General features: G+C 34.6%; 1 protein-coding gene across 5 annotated transcripts in view; it reads left to right on the top strand.

Annotated features, from left to right (window-relative positions):
- Positions 1 to 23670, top strand: part of COL11A1 (collagen type XI alpha 1 chain) — a 195981-nt gene that overhangs the window by 117934 nt on the left and 54377 nt on the right. For all 5 annotated transcript variants that reach the window (XM_027571529.2, XM_027571515.2, XM_027571497.2 and 2 more), the window contains 5 exons: positions 2260 to 2313; positions 8273 to 8326; positions 11284 to 11391; positions 11788 to 11877; positions 12135 to 12188. In XM_027571529.2, the coding sequence (XP_027427330.1) occupies positions 2260 to 2313; positions 8273 to 8326; positions 11284 to 11391; positions 11788 to 11877; positions 12135 to 12188 (360 nt within the window). The remainder of the gene's footprint in view (positions 1 to 2259; positions 2314 to 8272; positions 8327 to 11283; positions 11392 to 11787; positions 11878 to 12134; positions 12189 to 23670) is intronic.

Here is a 23670-nt window from a genome sequence, read left to right as displayed (position 1 = left end):
AGATTTATAACACAACTCTTATGAGATACATTCTGTCTATAGAAGAGGAAAAATAAAAATTCAGTTCCAATGGGAAGTGAAAAAATTTCCTTAACATTTATTTATAAGTGTCTTTTCACAGATTGCCTTGCACACTCTCATTTCAGTAAATTTGTTGCCACTGCCCTTCAACAACATCAAAGGGACAGTCTATTTTGACCAATACAATTATTATTTTAAAATTAATGCCGTGAAATTATTTGGTAATTATTCTGCTTTATCTTATTGGATGGTAGCGTGGGGCCATTATAATTATTTAGAATTAATCACTTAATATTTGAAATATATACTTAAATCAAGAAAAATGATGATACGAATTCTTTATGTAGTCTATTAATACTGTTCCCTCACAATATGTAAGTAAGTCATTAAAAATCATGTTGCATTCATACCAAGATGATGTCATTTTGATCCAAGACCACCATTTTTAAGGGTTATAATATTTTGCAATCAAAGTGTAATCTATGCTTCTCAAATCAGCAAATATAATGAGATATTGAAATATATATTTACAGATTTGTTAGAAAACATGTAAATGGTTTATGCTGATGGCAAAACACTTCATTTGGGAGGCATTTTAGTATGGTGGAGAAAAAAAAAAACCTCATTCATATTTACTATCCTTTAGCTGCCACTCTCTGTGTTTTTAGTTAAAAATTTTACTCCTGCCCCCAAATGACAGTACATTTATTCCTATATGTATCAAAATAATAACAAGCTACAGAATTTGTTTTTATTTGCTGTTTTAAATTACTGAATTTACATGGAATCTACTATCAATTAACTACTTATTTCTGTGCTTCACCTTTCAACTGAGGGCAGAGCTAACTCTTATATTACTGTATACCAGATGCCTAATACAAAAAAAGTATGTAATAGATGGTTATGAAAGAAGAAATGTTTTGGGGCCTTGGTTAAAAACATTCCAGTTTTGGTCTTTTCAGAAGATGACACTAGAATCACTGTGGTGATCCTGGGAACCATGAGCAAATCACTGAGCAAGCAATAATCTTGTGAAGTGTCATAAGAACCGTCATTAATTAGAGCTGTTAATTCACATGACAGCCAGGGATGAGATGAAATCAGGGAGCAGAGCTGGGACTGGACACTGTCAGAAAGAGCTGTGGGAGCCAATGTCAAAAAAGTCTTACTTCAGAAGAACAAAGCTGTCAGTGAAAATAATCTTTTGAAACAAAGCCTTTTCTTCTAACTCAGTATAAAAATAATTATATTTGAAAATAGATTTTTGTAAATAATGTATTTTTAAGATAAATAGACTTAGTTAAATGATTAACATAGTGTGAGAGGTATATCTGTTATCAATAAAAATGTTATTAAAATAATTATTTCTCTCCATTTATCCGGAGGGTGAGAATATTTCGGCCTATACCTATTTAAACCTGTTTTAAAATCTGACCCCAATACTGAGTAGGGTGAATAATCCATATTGCAGACTAAAGAAGCAATCTATTTCTACTAAGTATCTAAAACACAGGAACTGCACAGAGTTGTTTACTTTAAGTACTTAGTTAATTGCTTCATTTATTTCTTCAGTCATGACACAGACAGCATCCTTTAGAGAAAGTAATAACATAGCAGAGTTGCTGTCCAGTGCTTAACAAACATTATGTGTCCAAGAGGATATTTAAGAAAACCGACTGGTAAAATTTGGCCCTGATGACTTCGAAAATTGAGCATAGCGCCTTACCTTGTTTCCTTTACTTGAAGCAATTGGGAGACAAAGTGCCCTTGTTTCTAAGTTTGTATTTCTTTTCATTCTTATCCGTTAGAAGCTCAGACTACCACTAGAGGACACTATCTTTCTGCTATCCAAATCTTGATGCACAGGAAATTGAATTAGGAACAGATCACCAAAAAGAGGGGAGAATACTCATTTGTCAAGTACCGAAGAACTAAAACTTTTTGTAAAATTAAAAATACAGATCTGTATGAATATGTTTTTAAAAAATAGATGCTAATGAAATCATTTAGATGTAAAATGTTCATAATGGAGTAATATAATTTTCTCTTGGTCACAATTACAGATAGAATTATCCTAGAGGATAAATACACATACTACTGTATATAAAATCAACATGACCTCAAAATATGATACCTAATGAAAATATTATGAGAAAATTGCCCAACAGATTATATTTAAAGTATAAAAAATTTCAAGAAATATTTATGACATGTGGTATTTAATATTTGTGATTTCAGGGTCCACCTGGGAAGGATGGCCTACCAGGACACCCTGGACAACGTGGAGAGACTGTAAGTGACCCCACTGTTTTGATTGAAATTTTCCATCTCTAGTACCTCATCATTTCACAGAAAGTTATTTTATTATTAATAGCTCCTTTATTAGGTTATGGACAATGGAGAAACTAATTTCATTGAAACTTTTATTAAAATATATATATTTGATATATATATATATATATATATATATATCAAATATGATTTAGTGAGACCAAAGAATAAAATTGTTTGGGTTTCTTCCCGGGAATTACATCTGCATGAGGAACATAAAATAAACTCTTTAATGGAGAATCCATACTCATATATATTAAAAAAAAATATATATATATATATAAAATACATAATTAGACCCAAATTTGTATCCCACCACAAATTAATATCCTTGAGGATATGTGGTGTTACTTGATTTGACGGTCCTTATTGTCAAGAACGGCACTTTAGGGATGACGGAGAGGACCCCATTATCTTCGACACTTCTACAAGGTTGTCAACATTGACCCTTTTACAGAAGTATTTGTTTAAAGATATATTCCGTCCAACCCTATCATACGTCCACTCTCTAAAGGAAACACATTATACTAAGCCATGCATTTAATACATTCTTCTATCCAGAACAAAGGGATGAAATATTTTCTGATGTTGGAACCATAAGTCTATAACTGGGTTGAAACAATGTCAAATGCATCCTTTCGCCTCAAGTAGGAAAATGTAAATGGAAAATGTAACTGAATTTTATTTTAAAATTATGAGGACTATAACATTAAATAAATTGTCTGAACAACTTATGTGAATAACAATGATTTGGGCAAAGGGGAAACTGGCACCTTTAGTATGGTTTAAAAATCCTGGTGGGTTTGTTTACTTATTCTGCCACTGTTACCAAACCATGTGTCTGGCTTTTCCAGGGTCATGTAGTCTAATCAGAAGTTATCACAGCTTAGCATGTTTCCTTGGACTCAATTCTTGGATCTCACCATTGATTAATTTTATCCAGATATCTTAAGGAAATCACAACATAGACTAGCTTTGACGGTGTGGTTCAAAGTCATTTTAGGGCATGCAGCCAGCATGAAGACATATTTGGAGTTACACTGTAGTGCACACACAGCAACAAATCTGAAAACAGGATGTTTTTTTGCATAGGATAAACAATCTATCAGCAGCAACTCAATTCCTGTTTTGCTCACCAAGCAACGATGCTTAGTGTAACAACTTCTTCATTTTAGTTAGATTGTAAACTTCAAAGTCTTGGATTTCAAAAGCAGAATCAAATATGATTTACTGAGACCAAAGAGTAAAATTGTTTGGGTTTCCTCCCGGGAATTACATCTGCATGAGGAGCATAAAATAAACTCTTTTTTTTTCTTTAAATTTTTATTGTTATGTTAATCACCATACATTACATTAGTTTTTGATGTAGTGTTCCATGATTCATTGTTTGTGCATAACACCCAGTGCTCCACGCAGAACGTGCCCTCTTTAATACCCATCACCAGGCTAACCCATCCCCCTAGCCCCCTCCCCTCTAGAACCCTCAGTTTGTTTTTCAGAGTCCATCGTCTCTCATGGTTCATCTCCCCCTCCGTTTATTACTCCCCTTCATTCTTCCCCTCCTGCTATCTTCTTTTTTTTTTTAACATATATTGCATTATTTGTTTCAGAGGTACAGATCTGTGATTCAACACTCTTGCACAATTCACAGCGCTCACCGTAGCACATATCTCCCCAATGTCTATCACCCAGCCACCCCATCCCTCCCATACCCCCACCACTCCAGCAACCCTCAGGTTGTTTCCTGAGATTAAGAATTCCTCATATCAGTGAGGTCATATGATACATGTCTTTCTCTGATTGACTTATTTCACTCAGCATAACACCCACCAGTTCCATCCATGTCGTTGCAAATGGCAAGATCTCATCCAAAATCTATAAAGGACTTATCAAACTCAACACCTAAAGAACAAATAATCCAATCAAGAAATGGGCAAAAGACATGAACAGATATTTTTCCAAAGAAGACATCCAAATGGCCAACAGACACATGAAAAAATGCTCAACATCGCTCGGCATCAGGGAAATCCGAATCAAAACCTCAGTGAGATATCACCTCACACCAGTCAGAATGGCTAAAATTAACAAGTCAGGAAACGACAGATGTTGGCGGGGATGTGGAGAAAGGGGAACCCTCCTACACTGTTGGTGGGAATGCAAGCTGGTGCAACCACTCTGGAAAACAGTATGGAGGTTCCTCAAAAAGTTGAAAATAGAGCCACCATATGATCCAGCAATTGCACTACTGGGTTTTTACCACAAAGATACAAATGTAGGGATCTGAAGGGGTACACGCACCCCAACGTTTATAGCAGCAATGTCCACAATAGCCAAACTGTGGAAAGAGCCAAGATGTCCATTGACAGATGAATGGATAAAGAAGATGTGGTATATATACACAATGGAATATTATGCAGCCATCAAAAGGAATAAAATAAACTCTTTAATGGAGGATCCATACTCAGATTTGCAAACCTACTCTCCTTCAAATCTTGCAGTCAATCATTTTTAACTAAGTCATTGCATAGCTTTGTGGGAGTAACTTTGGAATATTTTCAAACTGTCTTTTGGAAAAGGGATACCTAGAGAATAGGCATTGTAAAATCCCTTTTGTCTCCAATTTAATCAAGACCTTTTGCTTCTACCAGAGGAACTATATTATTATATATAACATTTCAATTTATTTTTTATTTTTTATATTTTTTAAAGATTTTATTTATTTATTTGACAGAGAGCGAGACAGCAAGAGAGGGAACCACAAGCAGGGGGAGTGGGAGAGGGAGAAGCAGGCTTCCTGCTGAGCAGGGAGCCCGATGCGAGGCTTGATCCCAGGACCCTGGGATCATGACCTGAGCTGAAGGCAGCCACTTAACCAACTGAGCCACCCAGGTGCCCCTATAACATTTCGATTTAAACAAAGCATATTAAAATAGCATATTAACTAAGTGATTCTAAGATGGATATTCTCCTCTAGTAGTTTCTCATAGACAAAGTCTAGAATTATTTTTGGAAAACTGTATTCCTGATTTCAAATCCACTTTTAAGAGCAAGAGTGAATCATCCCAGAGTCAGGAACCTTTTTTTCTCACCTTGTTCTGTGCTGACCGGAATTCAAAGGATTGCCTTGTACAAGAAAGAGTCAGAATCTAGAACAGCCATGTTGCTCTATGTGTGTTACCTTATTTTCGCGGAGGAATTCTTTTGTTTGTATTTGAGATTTGTCCCCAGTGAGAAAGTCTTGAATTGAAGTTTCATTCTGATGTTTTACAATTCAAAGCTTTTTAAGGCCACTGGCAATAATTTGAAATAATTTCTGTTATACTGAAACAACCCAAATTTGTCTCAGGAACACACCTGCCAAATCCTACAGTCATCCTAAAATTAACTTAGTCTCCAACAGATTATCAAAGTAGGAGTTAACATTTTTATTGGGTCTTACAGCAGACCCAGCGTAGCAAAGTGATCTCCATTTTCAGGGACTTTGAAAGACATAATTTAACTTGTTCTTCTAAAATTAAATGGCAAGTATAGTCTTATTATATGACAATATTGAACCAGCACACTCCATTGTGAACTATAAAATTTTCTTGTACATGGTTTATTTGTGTCACATTTATTGGATATTTGCAAATACTCTTAATGTATTAAAGGAGCAGACATAAAAACCGGCCGTCCTCCAGCCCCTCCCAAATCAGTCACCTACTCAAATGCGCTAGCACCCAAGGTTTCTCTTTCCACATTTTTCACAGAATTTCCTAATTAAGCATTGATTTTTAATCAGTTGATTTTCATTAATTATTATTACAGTCATTTCTTGTGTGCTGTTCTTGCTCTCACGGTTACTGAGGAAAAAAAAACCTTGTAAGACTTTAAATTTTTTTTCAAGTTCAGTATTGCATTTATATCTTCATGTCAAACTTAGTGATCAGAAATTGGGAGAAGGGTAATCCAGACAGAGGGAATAGGCTTTGAAACTATGTGGAGTATGGCTATTCAGAGAAAGGTTAGAAAATCAGCATGGCTAGAATGTAAAACATATTCCATGATATATTTCCCTTGTATTAATTTGTTTTGCTATTTTTTAAAGATTTTTTTAAATATTTTATTTATTTATTTATTTATTATTTATTTATTTAATTTATTTATTTGACAGACAGAAAGAGAGACCAAGCAAGGGGAGTGTCAGGCAGAGGGAGAGGGAGAAGCAGACTTCTGGCCGAGCAGGGAGCCCTATGCGGCGCTCGATCCCAAGACCCCGAAACGTGACCTGAGCCAAAGGCAGACGCTTAACTGACTGAGCCACCCAGGAGCCCCTGTTTTGCTATTAAAAGTGGTATCTCAAGACAAACCTTGTTGATCTTAAGGATTAATGGATTTAATAAAATAGAAGGAATCAATGAAGTGGGGGGAATCGGAGGGGGAGACGAACCGTGAGAGACTATGGACTCTGATAAACTAGCAGGGTTCTAGAGGGGAGGGGGGTGGGGGGATGGGTTAGCCTGGTGATGGGTATTAAAGAGGGCATGTACTGAATGGAGCACTGGGTGTTGTGTGTAGGCAATGAATCATGGAACACTACATCAGGGACTAATGATGTAATAATGTATGGCGATTAACATAACATAATAAAATTTAAAAAATGTAAACAAAATAAAAAATAGAAGGAATCTGTTTTCTTTCCCTGAAATGTCAATTAAAGTTATTACAAATACAGGTTCTTTTCCTTTTTTTCTACTTATACAATTTTGTTATTATAAATAATTTCGTCAGTTTTCTGGAAGGTTGCAATACAAACACAGGACTACAGTGTCTGCCCTTTGCTTTTCAATCTTATTATTTCCAGTCTCATGTTGCCGTGAATACTTTTGCGAACACTATTTGCTTTAATTCAGTTCTGAAGGTTTTTCTCCCTGTATTTTTAAGCTACTTCTCCAACTGTAAAATGTAAGTTAACTTACATGAGAAGGAAATTTGCCAATCATAAAACAGTCACATGGAATGAATAACCCATGAGTCTAGAGAAATATAGACACCAAAATATATGCTCAAAGCTTTGTTTAGTGACTACCTGCTGCTTACATCCCCAGATTTTATCTTAATGGCTGCATTATTTACAAGGTATATTTGTAACTGTATTTTGGGGGATTTTAAGAAAGAATACTGATAAAATGCTGAAATGATTACGAATCATGCACAGTGTTCTTTTTATAAATGTACTCTACATCCTGTTTTATTTTTGTTTTGATTTTGTTTTGATTCTGTTCTTGTTTTGTTTTATGTTGGAATGCAGGAAAGGAAAATGCATTAATATCACAGCCCATAGATTTATCTCTATATAGAACCAGTAGACTGTTTCAAGAATGTCTAAATCATCATTTATTTTATCCATATACATTGCTATGTTAAAATTCTCGCTGTTGTTTGACTAGGTAGAATAGAGCTCAGAATACGTTTTCCCTCCATCGTCATCTCATTATCTTCTTTTCTTTTTTAAGTTTATTGAAAGTAATCATTGGACTATAATGTGAAATAGTGAGGATGGTAAATTTAGAATTTTTAAGAAAACTGGAATATAATAACTCATATTTAAGCATTTAAAAATAAGTATTTTTAGGGGTGCCTGGGTGGCTCAGTCAGTTAAGCATATGACTTGATTTTGGCTCAGGTCCTTATCTCAGGGTTGTGAGATTGGGCCCTATGTCTGGCTCCATGCTCGGCTCATGCTTGGGCTTCTCCCTCTCTCCCTCTTCCTCTGCTCACCCCCCAAAATAAATAAAGAAAAACAATAAAATAAAACAAATTTTAAAAATAAGTATTTTTAGCCAAAAAGTGACTTTGTTTTAATGTGAGTTATATTACCAGATTTTAATTTATGCTTTTGTCATGAATAGCTTTAACAGATTATGCTTTCTTTCCTTAGGGATTTCAAGGCAAGACTGGCCCGCCTGGGCCAGGGGGTGTCGTTGGACCACAGGTATGTCCCTTTACTTTATTTCTCTAATAAGATTTATTTTCCTGTTTATGTTCTCATCTTTTCTATGCTGTATAAAATCTGCCCATTTTATTATGATTCAAAGTGATGTATTTTAGATTTTACATCACATTTAAATAAATGCAACTGGCCTACCTCAAATAAACTTCAGCAAGCTATTACTTAGCTGAAGAGATTTTTTTCAGTTGGCTGCATAAATAAATGAGAATAAAACAAATAACGAAAATTAAGTCAGAAAATTCACAATGAAGTTAACATGAAAGCCTGATCACAGTACTATCTGCGAAAACCACCAAAATGCTTTATTAGAAAAGTTGACCATCATCTTTTCCCAGAATTTCAAATTACAAAATGACTTCAGATTTCTGAGTATAAATTAGATTTAGATGTATAATATGTTAGAAATATAAAGCTTTGAACACAGATTTTTTCCTTAAATTGTAATATTTATAGTATATTGCATGTTTCTTAAGATTTTTGTCTTTATAAAAATGATATCCATCAATGATAAAATATTAGTTTGTAACCTTCGAATATGTCTAAATAATGACAAAGACAGATAGCTTTTTCAACACAGGTGGCAGAAAGAGTCTCAAAAATGGATGCAGTATACTGAATTATAGAATAATTTGTGAGAATAGAAAATATTTATTCTGGAAAAGTGGCATTGAATGGAAAGAACAAATTTAGTTTACTCAGCTGGAATTTTACCCCTGCTAATAACAAATCATAGCAAAAGAGCAGGAGCAGTTGAATAAGTGTTTTAATTATTTAATTGCTTTAAATAGTTTTTTCTCAGACTATAATTGGTTCTTAAGACTTTGTAACTCAAATACACCCACACATGCATTCACACACACAAACACACAAGCGTGCACATCCAAACACACATATAAGCAGAGAAACAAAAAACTGCATCTTTTTTCTAGGAATATGGGTGACAAAGGCAAAAATGAATTCTTGGAGTGGTTAATCATTTAATTCCAGAGATGAATCCTGAACCAAGGGAAATGCTGTTTACTCTTTTATAAAAGAAAAATGTAGTATGCATGATTTTTTTGGCATAATTTTTGTGTGTGTGTGCTGAAGAACTCTTTTTTTTAAAGATTTTTTGTATTTATTTAGAGAGAGAGCATGCATGCAAGTGAGGGTAGGGGCATAGCAAGAGGGAGAGAGAGAATTTCAAACAAACTCTGCGCTGAGCATGGAGCCCCTTGCGGGGCTAGATCTCATGACCCGGAAATCAGGACCGGAGCCAAAATCTAGAGTCGGTAACAGACTCAGCCACCCAGGTGCCTCCATGCTGAAAAATTCCTAACGGCCTACCAGTTTTGATTAAAAAAATACTCCCTCAATAATTAGCTACCCTTATTTTTTTCATCTCAAGCAACTTCATGGCAATTTTCTGTGAAAAAATATAATTTAAAGAATGATTCCTATTACATTCAATATCCATGAATAGAAATGGAATTAAAGTCCAACTAGAATGTTATATCAAGGGACTTAACTGAATATTTCAGGACTTTACCCCTTTTGAAAATTCATTTGGCTTTTGAAAAGCCAAATGTAGACATCTGGCTTCTGAGATCTTTGTTGTTGTTGTTGTTGTTGTTGTTGTTGTTAAAGTATCAGGTGTTTTACTGAGGATGCGTTTCCATTGAGTTAGTTTTCTTTATTGGTTCTTTTAAGAGAGAAAATCCAATTCCTGATTTCAATAACCTAATTTTCATGTTCAGACAAAAGAAGTTTAATAGGAAAATAGATTTAATAGGAACAATATTGATTGTGATATTTGATATTCACTCCTTTTTTTGTAGTCATGTGAATTCTTGTTCATTTTTGTCTCAATGGTGATAGAGCCATTAAATTAGGATCAATTTTACCTTGCTTACTACTGAAATTCCAGTGATCAGATATTCAAGAAAAATTCCTTTTTGGGGGAATGTTTGTACCTTAATGATAAATTGGGGACTTTCAGCAACATATAATTAAAAGAATTTAAACCTAGAAATTTACACTGAAATAGGAGGCAGCTACGTTCTTTATCCAAGACCAGAGGCTAAGAATCTGTTGCATTTTTAGAGAAATAACAGGGAATGATAATGCATAAGCAACTTCAACAACACATTCCACTGTTTAACAACCTTAGCATCTGGAAACTTTCCCTTTACATGTCTTTAACTTAAATCCTTCATTTTGCTTTATTCTCAGGTGGAGATAGAGAGCAACTGGCCACCATTCTCTATTTACACTTGAAAGCTCATTAAACTTTAGCACCACAGAACAGCACCACTCAGGGGACACATAAATGACCCGACATTTTTCACTTTGGCATTTGTAGCAATTTAAGGCAGCGGGCTATTTGTTACAGCCTTTGGCCGGGAGGAACTGCCAGCCCAAACTCCAGGCCTGCCAGATCTCCCTGCTACGTTCCCTAGACTTTGTCAAATGCATATAGATTAACTATAGAGAGGTCTCTAGTCATGGAAATTCCAAGGAGAGCTGCTTCGGTTGTTTGGGTTCCAGGGGACTGAGGCTTATTATCAAGCAGTGATTCATTGAGTAGCTACCAATGTGGTACCAATGCCTCTTTTACTCCTAACCGCATTTGACATCTTATATAAAAAGAGGGAATGGGATGAAACCAGTTAAAAACTGCAGTTTTTAACAATACTTTGACTGGCTTCACTCCGAAGCACTTCTGGCATTGAACGAAGAAAATAGCTCTTTGAATTTACCTATGTAAATCAGGTCTTAACCAAGGATGAACTTACTCTTTTCAGACTTCTCCCAGATATGCTGCTTTTCTGTTTTGTAGGACAGCATGGAAATAAATGAGAATAACTTTCTGTGAAAGGGAGTACTACTTCTTCGGGATTTGTGTTATCCTTACCAAAAGCAAAAGAGCAATCTAATGAGGTTTTGCTGATCCATTTTAGGGACCAACTGGCGAGACTGGTCCGATAGGCGAACGAGGACATCCTGGCCCTCCGGGCCCTCCTGGTGAGCAGGGTCTTCCTGGTGCTGCAGGAAAAGAAGGTGCGAAGGTATGACATGCTCAAGGAAACTTATTGGCTGAAGGCATCCATTTACTTTTCACTGTAGCTTCTCGTCATTTGTCCATAGGGTCTCTTCACGTTAGCACAGTATTTAAATGGATCAGAAAGATATACCGGTAAAATATTCAGCTTATTGTTCTTCAAGGTGTGACTGAATGATAACATAAGACCACTTAGGTCCATTGACCATAAAGCCATCCATTTATACACAGTTTTTAAATATAGGTAGTGGTCAGTTCATTTTAATGCATATGGCATTCCACACAATATTCTCATTATTGAGTGACATTTAGGTTTTACTTACAGATTGGAGACAATAACAGCTTTGCATGTAGAAACATGTAGAAATTACTCTCTATGATTGATGTGTATTATGTTCTTTAGGGTGACCCAGGTCCTCAAGGTATCTCAGGGAAAGACGGGCCAGCAGGACTTCGTGGTTTCCCAGGTGAAAGAGGTCTTCCTGGAGCTCAGGTATAATCAACATATAGAATAAACATGTAAATGAGATTGCTTATCAGAAGCATTTTTCTTAGGAGTTAACTAAATAGAGTTTCATAAGTAATTAAGGGGAGATGCGTAAGCCTAAGCATTGATTATCATAATATATATAGAAATGTATATTTGTGTCTAAAACACTTCTTACCATCTTCGTTTTATCAGTCATACATCTCCTATTTATATTCAAGTCACATTGATTCGTTTTCATTGTTTTTATTCTCATTTCCCAGGGTGCACCTGGACTGAAAGGAGGGGAAGGTCCCCAGGGCCCACCGGGTCCAGTTGTAAGTATGATTATAATAAATAGCCATGCTACCCATAGTTGCAAATTATAGCTCTTCTTTCATTACTCTCACGCTGTGATCCCACGGTGTGTAGGAGAGAAAATAAACACACGTCAATCAAATCAGTCAATGCCTGGTTTCTACTAATTGCATGCACTACTGAGTGCAGAAACAGAGGAGTTTAGATGATTGGAAATATTTACTCCACCGCTGCTGTTAGGAGGTAAAAGGAGCTAGCTTGCTTCTTAATAACCAAGGGAATAAATCATAATTTGTCTTATTGTGAGTATTTGATGAGACTTGAATTTTGTCAATGCTTTTACAAAACTCTCCTAAGCTGGAAAGGCGTTCATGTACGTGTTATCCAGACTGCTTTATTTAGTTAATGTAACCTTATGAAATAATTGGCAAATGAGCAAATATCAGATCTTTACTTCACCTTTTCCTTTTTTGAGATACGGATCAATCCCTCTGAAATCAGTTGAATACGGCCTTCATTTGTGCCCCCGAGTTTACCTTTGTTCTCACCTGTACTCCGAAAGATTACCAAAAACAGCCAAACTGCCAACTTTAGTGGCCTCATCTTATTCTCCCTCTTATTTCACCAAGCCGAAAAGCTGAATATGGCTTTAAATCCTCTCTCAACTTCCTTATACAAAATGTTGACGTCTTATTAGTCCCCCCCAAAATGTTTCTTTAATTTGTCCCCCTTTCTTGATCACCACTGCTCCTACCTTTATTCAGACTCTCCTGTCTCTCCTTGCTCAGTAGTGTCTTAACTCATGTCCCTGACTCCATTTACTTAGCCTCTTCAGTTTTGCCCACTGGTTTGAGAATTACAGGTGCATATCCTTAACTATGCCCTCCCTCTGCTTTTCCGCAGCTCGTGGTCCTACGCTGCCTTCAGAAACACACTCCTTATAATGACCAATGAGTCATCTTCACAGCTTGGTCCCATTCACCATAGCCTGTTTTATTTGCCTTGTTGACTCCCTCTAGTTCTACCCAGTTTCATGCACTGAACTTCATGCTTCTCAAACTGCCACAATCTTCTATACTTTGCAGAGAGAATACTATTTACTTTTCCCCTTTTCCAGGAAACCCCATTTTCCCTTTCTCTACTTAACAAAAATTCTACTCACCCAAAAAGATGAGGCTGAAATGTTAAATCTCTATAAAGTCGTCTCTGGACAGTTTGCCTCCATTTCATTTATTGGTGAAATTTTTTCACCTTTAGTGCTCTTTGTTATGGTTTGCATTTTAGAAATTACATTGGAATATAATCGGTTATCTCTCTCAGTAGAGTGTGAGTTTTTGTGTTATTTTGGTACATTAAGGCGCAGTGCTGACATACAGTAATCCTTCCAAATCTACCTATTTGAATTATCAGAAAGCCTGATATTGGAGTTAAGTGTATATAGCATAACTAATACTGAGGACATGGCATTATAACCTTTGGCAGATTGATTAACATATTTAATCTGCAGATCACATAAATGTCATGTTATAATGATTAAGGTAGGTATGGACGCATAGTAAAGATTTTTTAAAAGGAAAAATAAGCATTTCAGTAATATATTTGACCTTCTATATGCATAAAATTATAGAGAACATTTAATAATATCCTTTTAAGTCAGTGCTGGTAGCACTAGCAGAAACAACAGCTGAATACGACAAAAGTTTTTATTTGAGCATAGAATCTTCAAATTATTCAGCACAATGCAATGCATTTAATCAGATCTTCAGGATCTGAAGTGATTTTATTTTAGGAATATGTATATATATTAAGATCAAATTATTGTATCTGTGAAACCTGAGTCATGACTACAAGGATTACATTGAAGTTATTCTTTAGGGCCCAATCAAATAATGCTATATCCCAGGTATTTGGAATAGTTAATATCTGTGTATTTGTAGGGTGCATAGTATATACAAGAGATATACTTTAACAGAATGGTAATCAACAATTATCTGACCAAATGTAGAATTGCATTCTACATATGATATGAAAATCTAATATTTATTTAGTTGGCTTCAACACCATTTATTTGGCAATTACTACTTACCTCCCCATGTACAATTAAGTTGCATGGAATATATCCCTTTAAGTGACTTTAAGATAAACCATTTCACAAAAAGAAACACACCAGACACTAAGCAGCATTATTAGAAAGTCAATGATTAAATGCCTAATGGCATACAAACCATAAATATGAATTCTGCAAGGGCGGGAGGAAAAGAAGAGAAAGCAGCAAAGAAAACTCTTGCAGGAGGTGGCTTCACGGAGGGCAGAAGATTTCAAGATCATTTAAGAGCAAGAAAAATAAAATAAGGTATTAGAGAATGTCTGATTTTACCAAAGTGAAGTACATTGGGAAAAGGACTAAAATTTGATAAATTCTCTCTAGGATCCAGGCACTCTGCTATGTATTTACATAATTTAAAGCTAAAGCAGATATATGAATGGCATATGACTATTGAAGTTCTAAAATGGTAAGTTGAAGTAATTTGAAGATTTGAAGTTTTGGGAGCAAGTGGAGAAAAAAATGAAATACAGTCTTTTGGAGTAAAAGCCAATTTTAGGGAAAATGTCATTATTAGTATGTAACGTATAACAGAAATGGGAGAGAGTCGATGAGCATAAACGCTCAGTGATCAATGTCATGATATGAGTGAGCCAGTGATAAGGCCAGTGAGAAGTCAAAGGACAGTGCAGATGTAACAAACAGGAGGAAGGCAGGGTAAGGAGGATTTATTACTAAGACTGGATGTGGGCAGTGAGGAAAGATGAAAGCTGAGTGATGACCTCAAGCTTCTGTCCTTGTGAGAATGACAGTTTAGTGACGCCTTCCATGCCCGGGGCAATTTTACCTGGTCAGGATCAACAACAACAAAGACAAAACACTCTCACGTGGAAACCCAAAACCTCTCAGCAGTCACAAGAGATTTTAAAAGGCTTTTCTACTTTGCTAACAGAAACGCTCCACAGAGGCTTTTGAATTTCACAGAGGTTTGTGAGTTCATTTATTTTGAATTAATACCCTTTCTTATAATAAATTCACATATCCAATTCTGTATGCATCAACCAATTGAAATTCTCCTCAAAGCTGATGCAAAAGAAACAACTAAAGACATCATTCATATGTGTTAGTTCCTTGTGCTATTGCTTTAATTGTTATAAATTATAGTAAAGAGGTATATGGTGATAACTTATGCTTTGTATCAAGTTTTTTATCTTTTTATTTTTTAGTGGGGGTAGAGGGTAAGGGAGAGAGAAAGAATCTTAAGCAAGCTCCACGTCCAGTGTGGAGCCCCCCACAGGGCTCGATCTCACAACCCTGAGATCATGACCTGAGCCAAAATCAAGAGTCAAATGCTTAACTGACTGAGCCACTCAGGCACTCCTGGTAACAAGTTTTAAACAAACCTTGGTTTACTCCTTCTAAAACAATTATGTACATGTGAAATTTGATTGGAAAAAGTTTTATTCCAAATGAAAAGATTAAAAGAAAAACTGTTGATTTTCTAGATGTAAACCATAACTTACTCAGAAAATTTGTTCGTGTTAATTTTTATCTTTTGAACTTCAAGACTTTGTATGGTGTTACTATCAATTGCAAGGTGTTACCTTGCAATTGATAGGAAACACAAGGAGTGGTGACTTCTTTGGCAAGAAAGATAAGCTCTATTTTGCAGTGTTGATCAAAGAGTGACATCAAAATATCAGAAGCATATATCTGGTCACTTGGTGAGAGACAATGAAATTCTAAGTCATAAGGGATAAAGGTATACAAAAATATCCTGTAAAACTTCTTGATTCTATAGTAGATGGGTCTGAGTTTATATCCATCTATATTAACTTTGCCTTTGAGATACTGATCAGGTCATGGTAAGTGCAGGACTGAAATTCTTAACAGAGAGGGATGAAGGTTTTGGCTATTCATATTAAAGCAAAAATATTTAAGTGATGGATTCTCTGCAGAAAGAATGTGAATAAAGAATGTGAAAGGTAAAGGAAATAGAAAAGGGAGATGAAGTAATGTTAGAAGTGTTTATTCTTTCAACTCTTAATGCTAGGAACTTCATAATCTTTATTTGATTTGATTCTTGGCTGCCTGACCCAGTAGATATTATCATTCCATTTTTAAAGGCAAAGGATCTGGGACTTAGAGAAGGTAAACAACTGACCCAGGTTCATAGTCCTTTGGAGACAAAAGGTCTTGATAACACATTACACAAACTCATTTCCAGATATGTATACCTCTCACTCTGCAAAATCTGCTTAATTAAGTGTTCTTCCTCTTCCTCTCTCTCCCTTCTTCTCCCTCTCTCAATCTCTCTACTTCTTTACCCCCCTCTCTCTCAGTCCTCGTAATCCTTCCCTGGTGCTGTGAACAATATTTTTTTCAAAAGGAAGAGAGTTATAGGAGTTAATATCACAGCTAACTGGCTTTAGTATTCCTATACGTGGTTCTTATAACCATAGCTTAATTTAAATGAATGAAAGTTCAAACTGCTTAAACAGATGTACAGGTTGAATCCTTAATGACTATAGATGTTTCTCAGTACAGTATTGAATCTTCAGCTTCTTAATCCTAGAATACAATTTTCAAGGAGCCTAGGTGTGCTGTGTGTTTCTGGATTACTAGAGAAATAAATTGCCTCATTGCACAGGATATTGATGAACTAAAACTAAAGGCCCTAAAGTATGGCTTTTATCAATTAACAGTTCTTGCTCACAGGGAGATTGTTAAAGTTTGTTCATGTCACAATTATGTACCTTATACACTATTTTTTACATATTCTGATCTATACAAAGCAAAATATAATATTTCATAGTCATCCACCCATCCTTGTGCCCATCTGTTTATTTATAAATATTTTTGACATCCATTCTCTTTATTCATAATCCATTTAGTCAGAAATGTACTTCGGGCTAGCTCTGTCACATTGCTCTGACATCCTACAGAAGTGGGCTTACTGAAACTCTGCTAGGTCCAGCTGAGATGTCGTTGGCTTATGTTTGGAGGAACTATGATATGTGGTGTTATACCAACCAAAACGATCTATTTGAGGATATGGGAGATTGCTTGATGCACAGCCCTTGCTATGAATATCCTTAGAAGAAATCTCTTACTAATCATAGCTGTAGAAATCTTTGTAATTTCTTGAGCAGCCAGCTAGCTTTTTTTTTTCTACTTTTAAATGTTATGAATTGTGAAACTAAATTCTCTTTTGACTTTGACTTACAAAAATCATGGAGTTAAAATTGAGATCCAATAAAAAAAACTGTTTTGCTTTATCACTGTTTTTGTAACTTTCTGAATTCAATTCTATCAAAAAATACATGTGATATACTTTAATATTATTTCTTATATCTTATAATTATTTTTAAAAGTGCTGGACAGGACCCATTAAATTGATTTCACAACCCATGAGTAGATCAGGGCCTGAAGTTGGGAAAAACCTTGGTCTATTGTATACATTTTTAGATTACTAATATTATTGCTTCTATCTTTTGCCAATAAAAAGTTACTTGCTTGTCTATTTTTCTTGTCTAATCCTTTTTTTCTTGTCTATTTTTTATTTATATTATCTTATATTTTTATGTCTTCCCTGTAAGCTGCTAAAACCTTTTCTTACAGAAAAACTGTAATTAAATAAATATCTGAATATACCAGTCTATTAAGCTCAAGTTAAATAGATTCATTAAACAGATATTTCCTTACAAGAACTTATGGTATACTGAAGAAGACAGATACGGAATAGATAAAATAACATAATAAATAATAAGTAATATATTAAAATACAGCACAAAGAACACAAGATGGGAACAATGATTTTTTAATGTTCTAATTATAACTACAAATAAAAATCAGTTTTATCAATGAAAGCAAGTATTCTAAAGGTTGTGCTACTTGAAGTGATTGTGTATTAAGAAACCGTTTTTTGTGTTCCCACTGAAGACAAACAATATGATCCCAACAGGGTGCTGTGACTTTGGGCTTTTAAAGTCTGGCAAAACCGAAGTGCTCACTGTTTGCATGATGTTGTACACAAGAGCTGGTAATAGATGCCAATCAAAGCACAGGCATGTTTTCTGATCTCAGGGGGTTTACTCACTAAGTGGATGTCTCAATGCACACACACAAAGCAGAAAGCAACAAAGGACTGAAAAGAAGAAAAGAAGGCAGTGAAGCATTTTTTCTCACATGTTGAACATAAACTTGAGTAAACGTTTTGTATTTACGTAAACACACTATACATATATATATACATATATATATATATTATGCAAGCAGATTCTCAGATTGTACCTACCACCTACGTTTGCACCAAACAAAATCAAGGAAAATGCATTCCCTAAATAATCTCTTCTCTGTATATTTTTTCTGACATGGAACCACCTTCTTGCCAATAGTTCTTTCTCTAAAAATAAGGAGATTAAAATAGAATGGTACATTTAGTAAAAACACCTTCTTTTTCTTACAACCTCTTTTCTTACAACCACATATTTTTCCCCTGAGAGTGGTAGGAGTTGATATGGAGAAAATGTGTGGGAGGGGGCCAGACATCTAGCTTCTAAAAGGTAAATGTCCAAGATTTCAAAATTGTGCCATACATACTTTACACCTTTCCTATGACTTCTATTTCATGACTATGTGCTGATCATTCTGACTCTTTTTTCCTCTTTATGTGCTATTATTTTTTCTTGTCATTTTTTTCTTAGGAGTTTATAGGTCTTTCCTATCATAATTCCTATCTTTTTCTAATTTTGTTTTTATGCCCTATTCCAGAGAACCTTCTTTTTGCTGGCTTTTACCTAGTCCTTGATCCAAGAAATAGATAAATTCTAAGCAGGATTAAACCTCCTGATTAATTCATCATATACTATATTTTTTAAGATGGAGCACATTTTCTCTGTTGGAATCCAGGTAACCTATTATGACATCCAACCAGGGATGAACAAAGTATAGAGATGATGGGGATCAATTACCAAAGATTGAGATATTACAGGACTTGGATTTAATCATTCAGTATTTATGCTTTAAATTCTGGTAATGCTTGTTATTTTCCTGACTTTTTGGCTTGTATGATCTAAAATACATATAATCTGGGGAGTGTGAATTTCCTCGATTTGTTTTGTCCTGAAGGTCAAGTTGTCTTTAAAAGAAAGGGCAGATTTTTTTCCCTCCTTCTACTTGAATAGCTCTTGTTTGTAAAACTTTGTGTTTATGCTTCTAAATACAAAAAGGGTGGAAAAAATGTCCACCCTTCTTTTAACGGTATGACTTCAGACATACCATATAAGCTGGATCTTAGTTTTCTCTTCTATAAAACTCTCTAGTGGGCTGCCTTTTAACTGAATGTTGATGAGATGATTTCTCTGTTTACCACTTTCATTTACTTTATAAATGCTCCTCAGAATATGAAACACCCAGTGAAAATAACAGGAAATACTCATCTGGGAGCTCTCCTGTCTGTGAAGGGTTAAAGAAATAATCACACCATTCTCTTTGCTCCAAGAACATAAACTGATACTATTCCTTCTTGTATTTTCACTGTAAAGTTTAGAGGAAGGGGCTAGAAGAGGATTAAGCTAATATAAAGTTAATATAGTTACTTAACTATAAAGAGAAATGCAAATTTCTCCCTTTTAAAGGCTGCTATGTGTCTATCTTTCAGTTGAAAACACGTGACCTGTAGTGGTTAATATTTAGTATTAAAATAGCAGAATAAATAAATAAATAACAATATTTTATGATATGGTCATTGTAATTCGTTCAAGTCAGCATACACTATTGCCTCTGCTTTTGCACAACAAAGAAAAAAATAAAAAGACAACCTACTGAACGCCTTTGGAAAATGTTTAACTTGTCATGTCCCCATTGCTATTTAAATCACGGGGTGGGAAAATGGTATTTCTATAGTTTTTAACATTTTTTCTGTGAGTTCTTTCCAGTTAGGCATTTCTGATGTGTAAAATATTCGTCATGGGTGTAAACGATGAGTATACCAACAGTTTAAATTAGGATTAAAGATATCATTTTTGTGAAAAACTCTCTACCCTTTTTTAAACAGTATAACATTAGATACACCATGTAAACTTCTGGATCTTAGTTTTCTCTTCTATAAAATTTTACTTCTACACTCATTTGAAATTGCATATCTATTTTTGAGATACGTAGATGTTCATGTACGGTTCTCTAAGATCTGTTGCATTCATACTTTTAAGACAGACATTGCTCGAAGAACTTTAAAGGTATCACCACATTAAACATCACAAAAACCTGGGGACAAACTATTTCTGTCCCCATTTTATTGGTGAGAAATGTGAGCATTTGAGTGATTAGCCAGTTTGCTCAAGATGGGAATATTAGTGGTCCCGGTTCTGGAAAGGGAAAGATCACACATACTCACATACTACGGACACGTTTATTTACTTAGGGTCTACTATGTTTGAGTAACTACTCAAAGTTCTGGACGTCAGTGAAAAAAATAAGCAAAAATCCTACCTTTGTGGAGCTGATCATTATCCATTTAATCTATGTGTAAACGCAAATGTATTTGTTTTAAATGTAAATCTTTATTTATCTGACCATTATAAAGCCCTCTGCTCTTTACTATAGCCAGCTATGCAATACTTTCTATCACTATAAATGTCTACCCTTTATGGGAAAAAAAAGGCATGTGCACCATGAGTCTCCCAAGGGCTGCTACCTACCATAATATATTTTGTATTCCCGGTCAGTGTCACAAGAAAGTAGATCCTAACTATATTTTTTGTAGAATGTGCAAATGGGTTCTTTTTTTAATATGGCGTTTAAATTTTTATTTTTTTTAATGAGATTTCTCCAGTGGTTCAGTTGGGAACTAAAGGACTCAGAAGGCTTATTCTTTTAAAAGTTGGCTTGGGAATATTTTTAAAAGATTTGCATGTTTGTAAGATCATTTGCTTAATAGGTATGTATCATCAGAGATTTTCACTTTTCATTTATAGAAGTATAAAACAAAATCATTGCAGAGCATGCTGTTATTAAAAATATCTAGACTTATAGAATGTTTGAAATAACTAATGGAAAAAGAAATCACAGTTATACTTTAGGGCACAAATATACATCCAAAATGTCTCTTCTTATTGTTTTCATTCACTGTTTTAAAGTTAATGAGCTGTGACAAGATCATGAGCAATATTTTAACTGCAGGAAAGTAATATGTTTTTATTGTTAATTTTAATGCACGTTCCACAAGTAAGATGGCAATATGAAATTTAATTTTATGAATGCTCCAAGGGAGTAATTAAAATACTTAAGCTTTGCCATAAAAAATAGCATATAATATCTACAAACTTTAAGCATTGTCATTGATTCAAATCAGCATTCTTTCTCTACTTGATATACATGAACATTTTATTTGATTAATTTTAAATATTAAACATACTTTGCTAGAAAATTAATAAGCATTCTTTTCTTAAGCAAAGGCCATTAGTTATTTTTATATAACTTGTCAGGCATAATGTATCCAGCTAAGGAAATATATATTTCTCTTAATTTTTATACCACATTTTCTAGGGAAATATATTCACATAATGCTCTTTCTCCTCTAAATTTGGGAAATTTCTATTGACTACACATGAATACATTTAGATCCTAAATTTTTTAACATATCTATCAAGTTCACACGTTTTGTAGAAAGACCAGTGCATATCTCTAATTCTATTATCATGTTATTGTATTTATTACTGTTATTTATAATTATTTGATGCATATAGTAAATATTCTGTGCTTTGGAAGTATCAATGAAGAAATCATGGAGATATTTACAGTACAAAATTCAGGCCAAATGCTACATTAATTCTTTCAGAAAATAGTGGTAGAAAACCTAGCATACTATGGTAAGTTGTGTAAGGAATATTTAGAAGGATGTCTCATGCTTTAAATTCTTAGAATAATATAACTTTTAGAAAACATGGTTGTTATCTTGGGCCTAAAGAATGGCTAAAAGTTTAATAGTACAGGAAAAGACCAAAGACCTCCCAAGGTAGACTATAAGACTGACCAACCACTGAGAGATAACAGCAGGTATATTGTATTAAAGGGACAATGAAAGATGTGCTGTATTAGGAGAAAATAACTTGCACATTACATACTAAAACATAAAGTAAAAAAAAATTCCGAGTGTGTATATATGAGTATTTTGGGGGGAAGATGAAGGATAAATATATCCTCAAAAAGAAGCATTAGCCCAAACTGTTTCGAGTTCTGTATATAAGAAAGAAGAGTTACAGGAAACAAACTGAGGGTTGCTGGAGTGGTGGGGGGTGGGAGGGATGGAGTGACTGGTGATAGACATTGGGGAGGGTATGTGCTATGGTGAGTGCTGGGAATTGTGTAAGAGTGTTGAATCACAGACCTGTATCCCTGAAACAAGTAATACGTTATATGTTAAAAAGAAAAAGAAGATAGTAAGAAGGGAAAAGTGAAGGGGGGGAAATCGGAGGGGGAGACGAACCATGAGAGACTATGGACTCTGAGACACAAACTGAGGGTTCTAGAGGGGAAGGTTTGGGGGGCTGGGTTAGCCTGGTGATGGGTAGTAAGGAGGGCACGTATTGAATGGAGCACTGGGTGTTATATGCAAACAATCAATCATGGACAACTACATCAAAAACTAATGATGTAATGTATGATGACTAATATAACATAATAAATAAAATTTTTAATAAAAGAAAATTTAAGAATCTTGCTTCAAATAATAAAAGAAAGTTAGCTTCTAAAACCACAGGTGGAACATGATGAAAAAGTCCCACACATGTGCTAAATAGTTCCCAAAACTAAAAACAATTCTTTGTTGTTGAAAATTAAAACTAAACTTGTAAGAAACAGTGACAAAAAGCAAAGATTCTAATGAACTGTTTAACGAAGTTTAAATGAACGATATCAATGACAGAGAACGACTCTTTGGACAAAGGACATAACTATTGCCATAAATTCTTTTATGTTTTCTTATTTTAGAGGGTATTCAACAAATATGAGTTCATTCTGGGAGAAGTAGTCCTAAATGGCTGTGTTTCTCCCACTTATTAAAATTTAGCACAATATGTATGAATTATAGTGGTACAAACAATCAGGGATTCTTTTTTTTCTCACCATTTATTTATGAAATACTCAGTAGTTAGAAAAAATCTTTGTATGGATCATGGCACATCAGGCCCTTATGGCCTTTATCTGAAAAATAGGCAAACTGTATTGGAATTAAGTTATATTGCATGCACAGAGTACTTAGCACAATAATTGTTTAATAGGCTTGATAATGGGAAAATAATAAGTTTTTTTAATATACATTTGAGCTTCTTAGTGAATCTCCCCTTTTATAATTCCAGTCTCATAGCTGTTGACCTCAACACAGTCTAATGTGACATCTTCCTCGGGTAGTCTTCCAACAGTTGGGGTTTAAATGTAACACAGAATTAAAGAGAAAA

Source organism: Zalophus californianus, chromosome 4 (genome assembly GCF_009762305.2).
Source record: "Zalophus californianus isolate mZalCal1 chromosome 4, mZalCal1.pri.v2, whole genome shotgun sequence".
In the NCBI taxonomy this organism is placed as follows: Eukaryota; Metazoa; Chordata; class Mammalia; order Carnivora; family Otariidae; genus Zalophus; species Zalophus californianus.
This window is presented reverse-complemented; position numbering and strand designations above follow the sequence as displayed.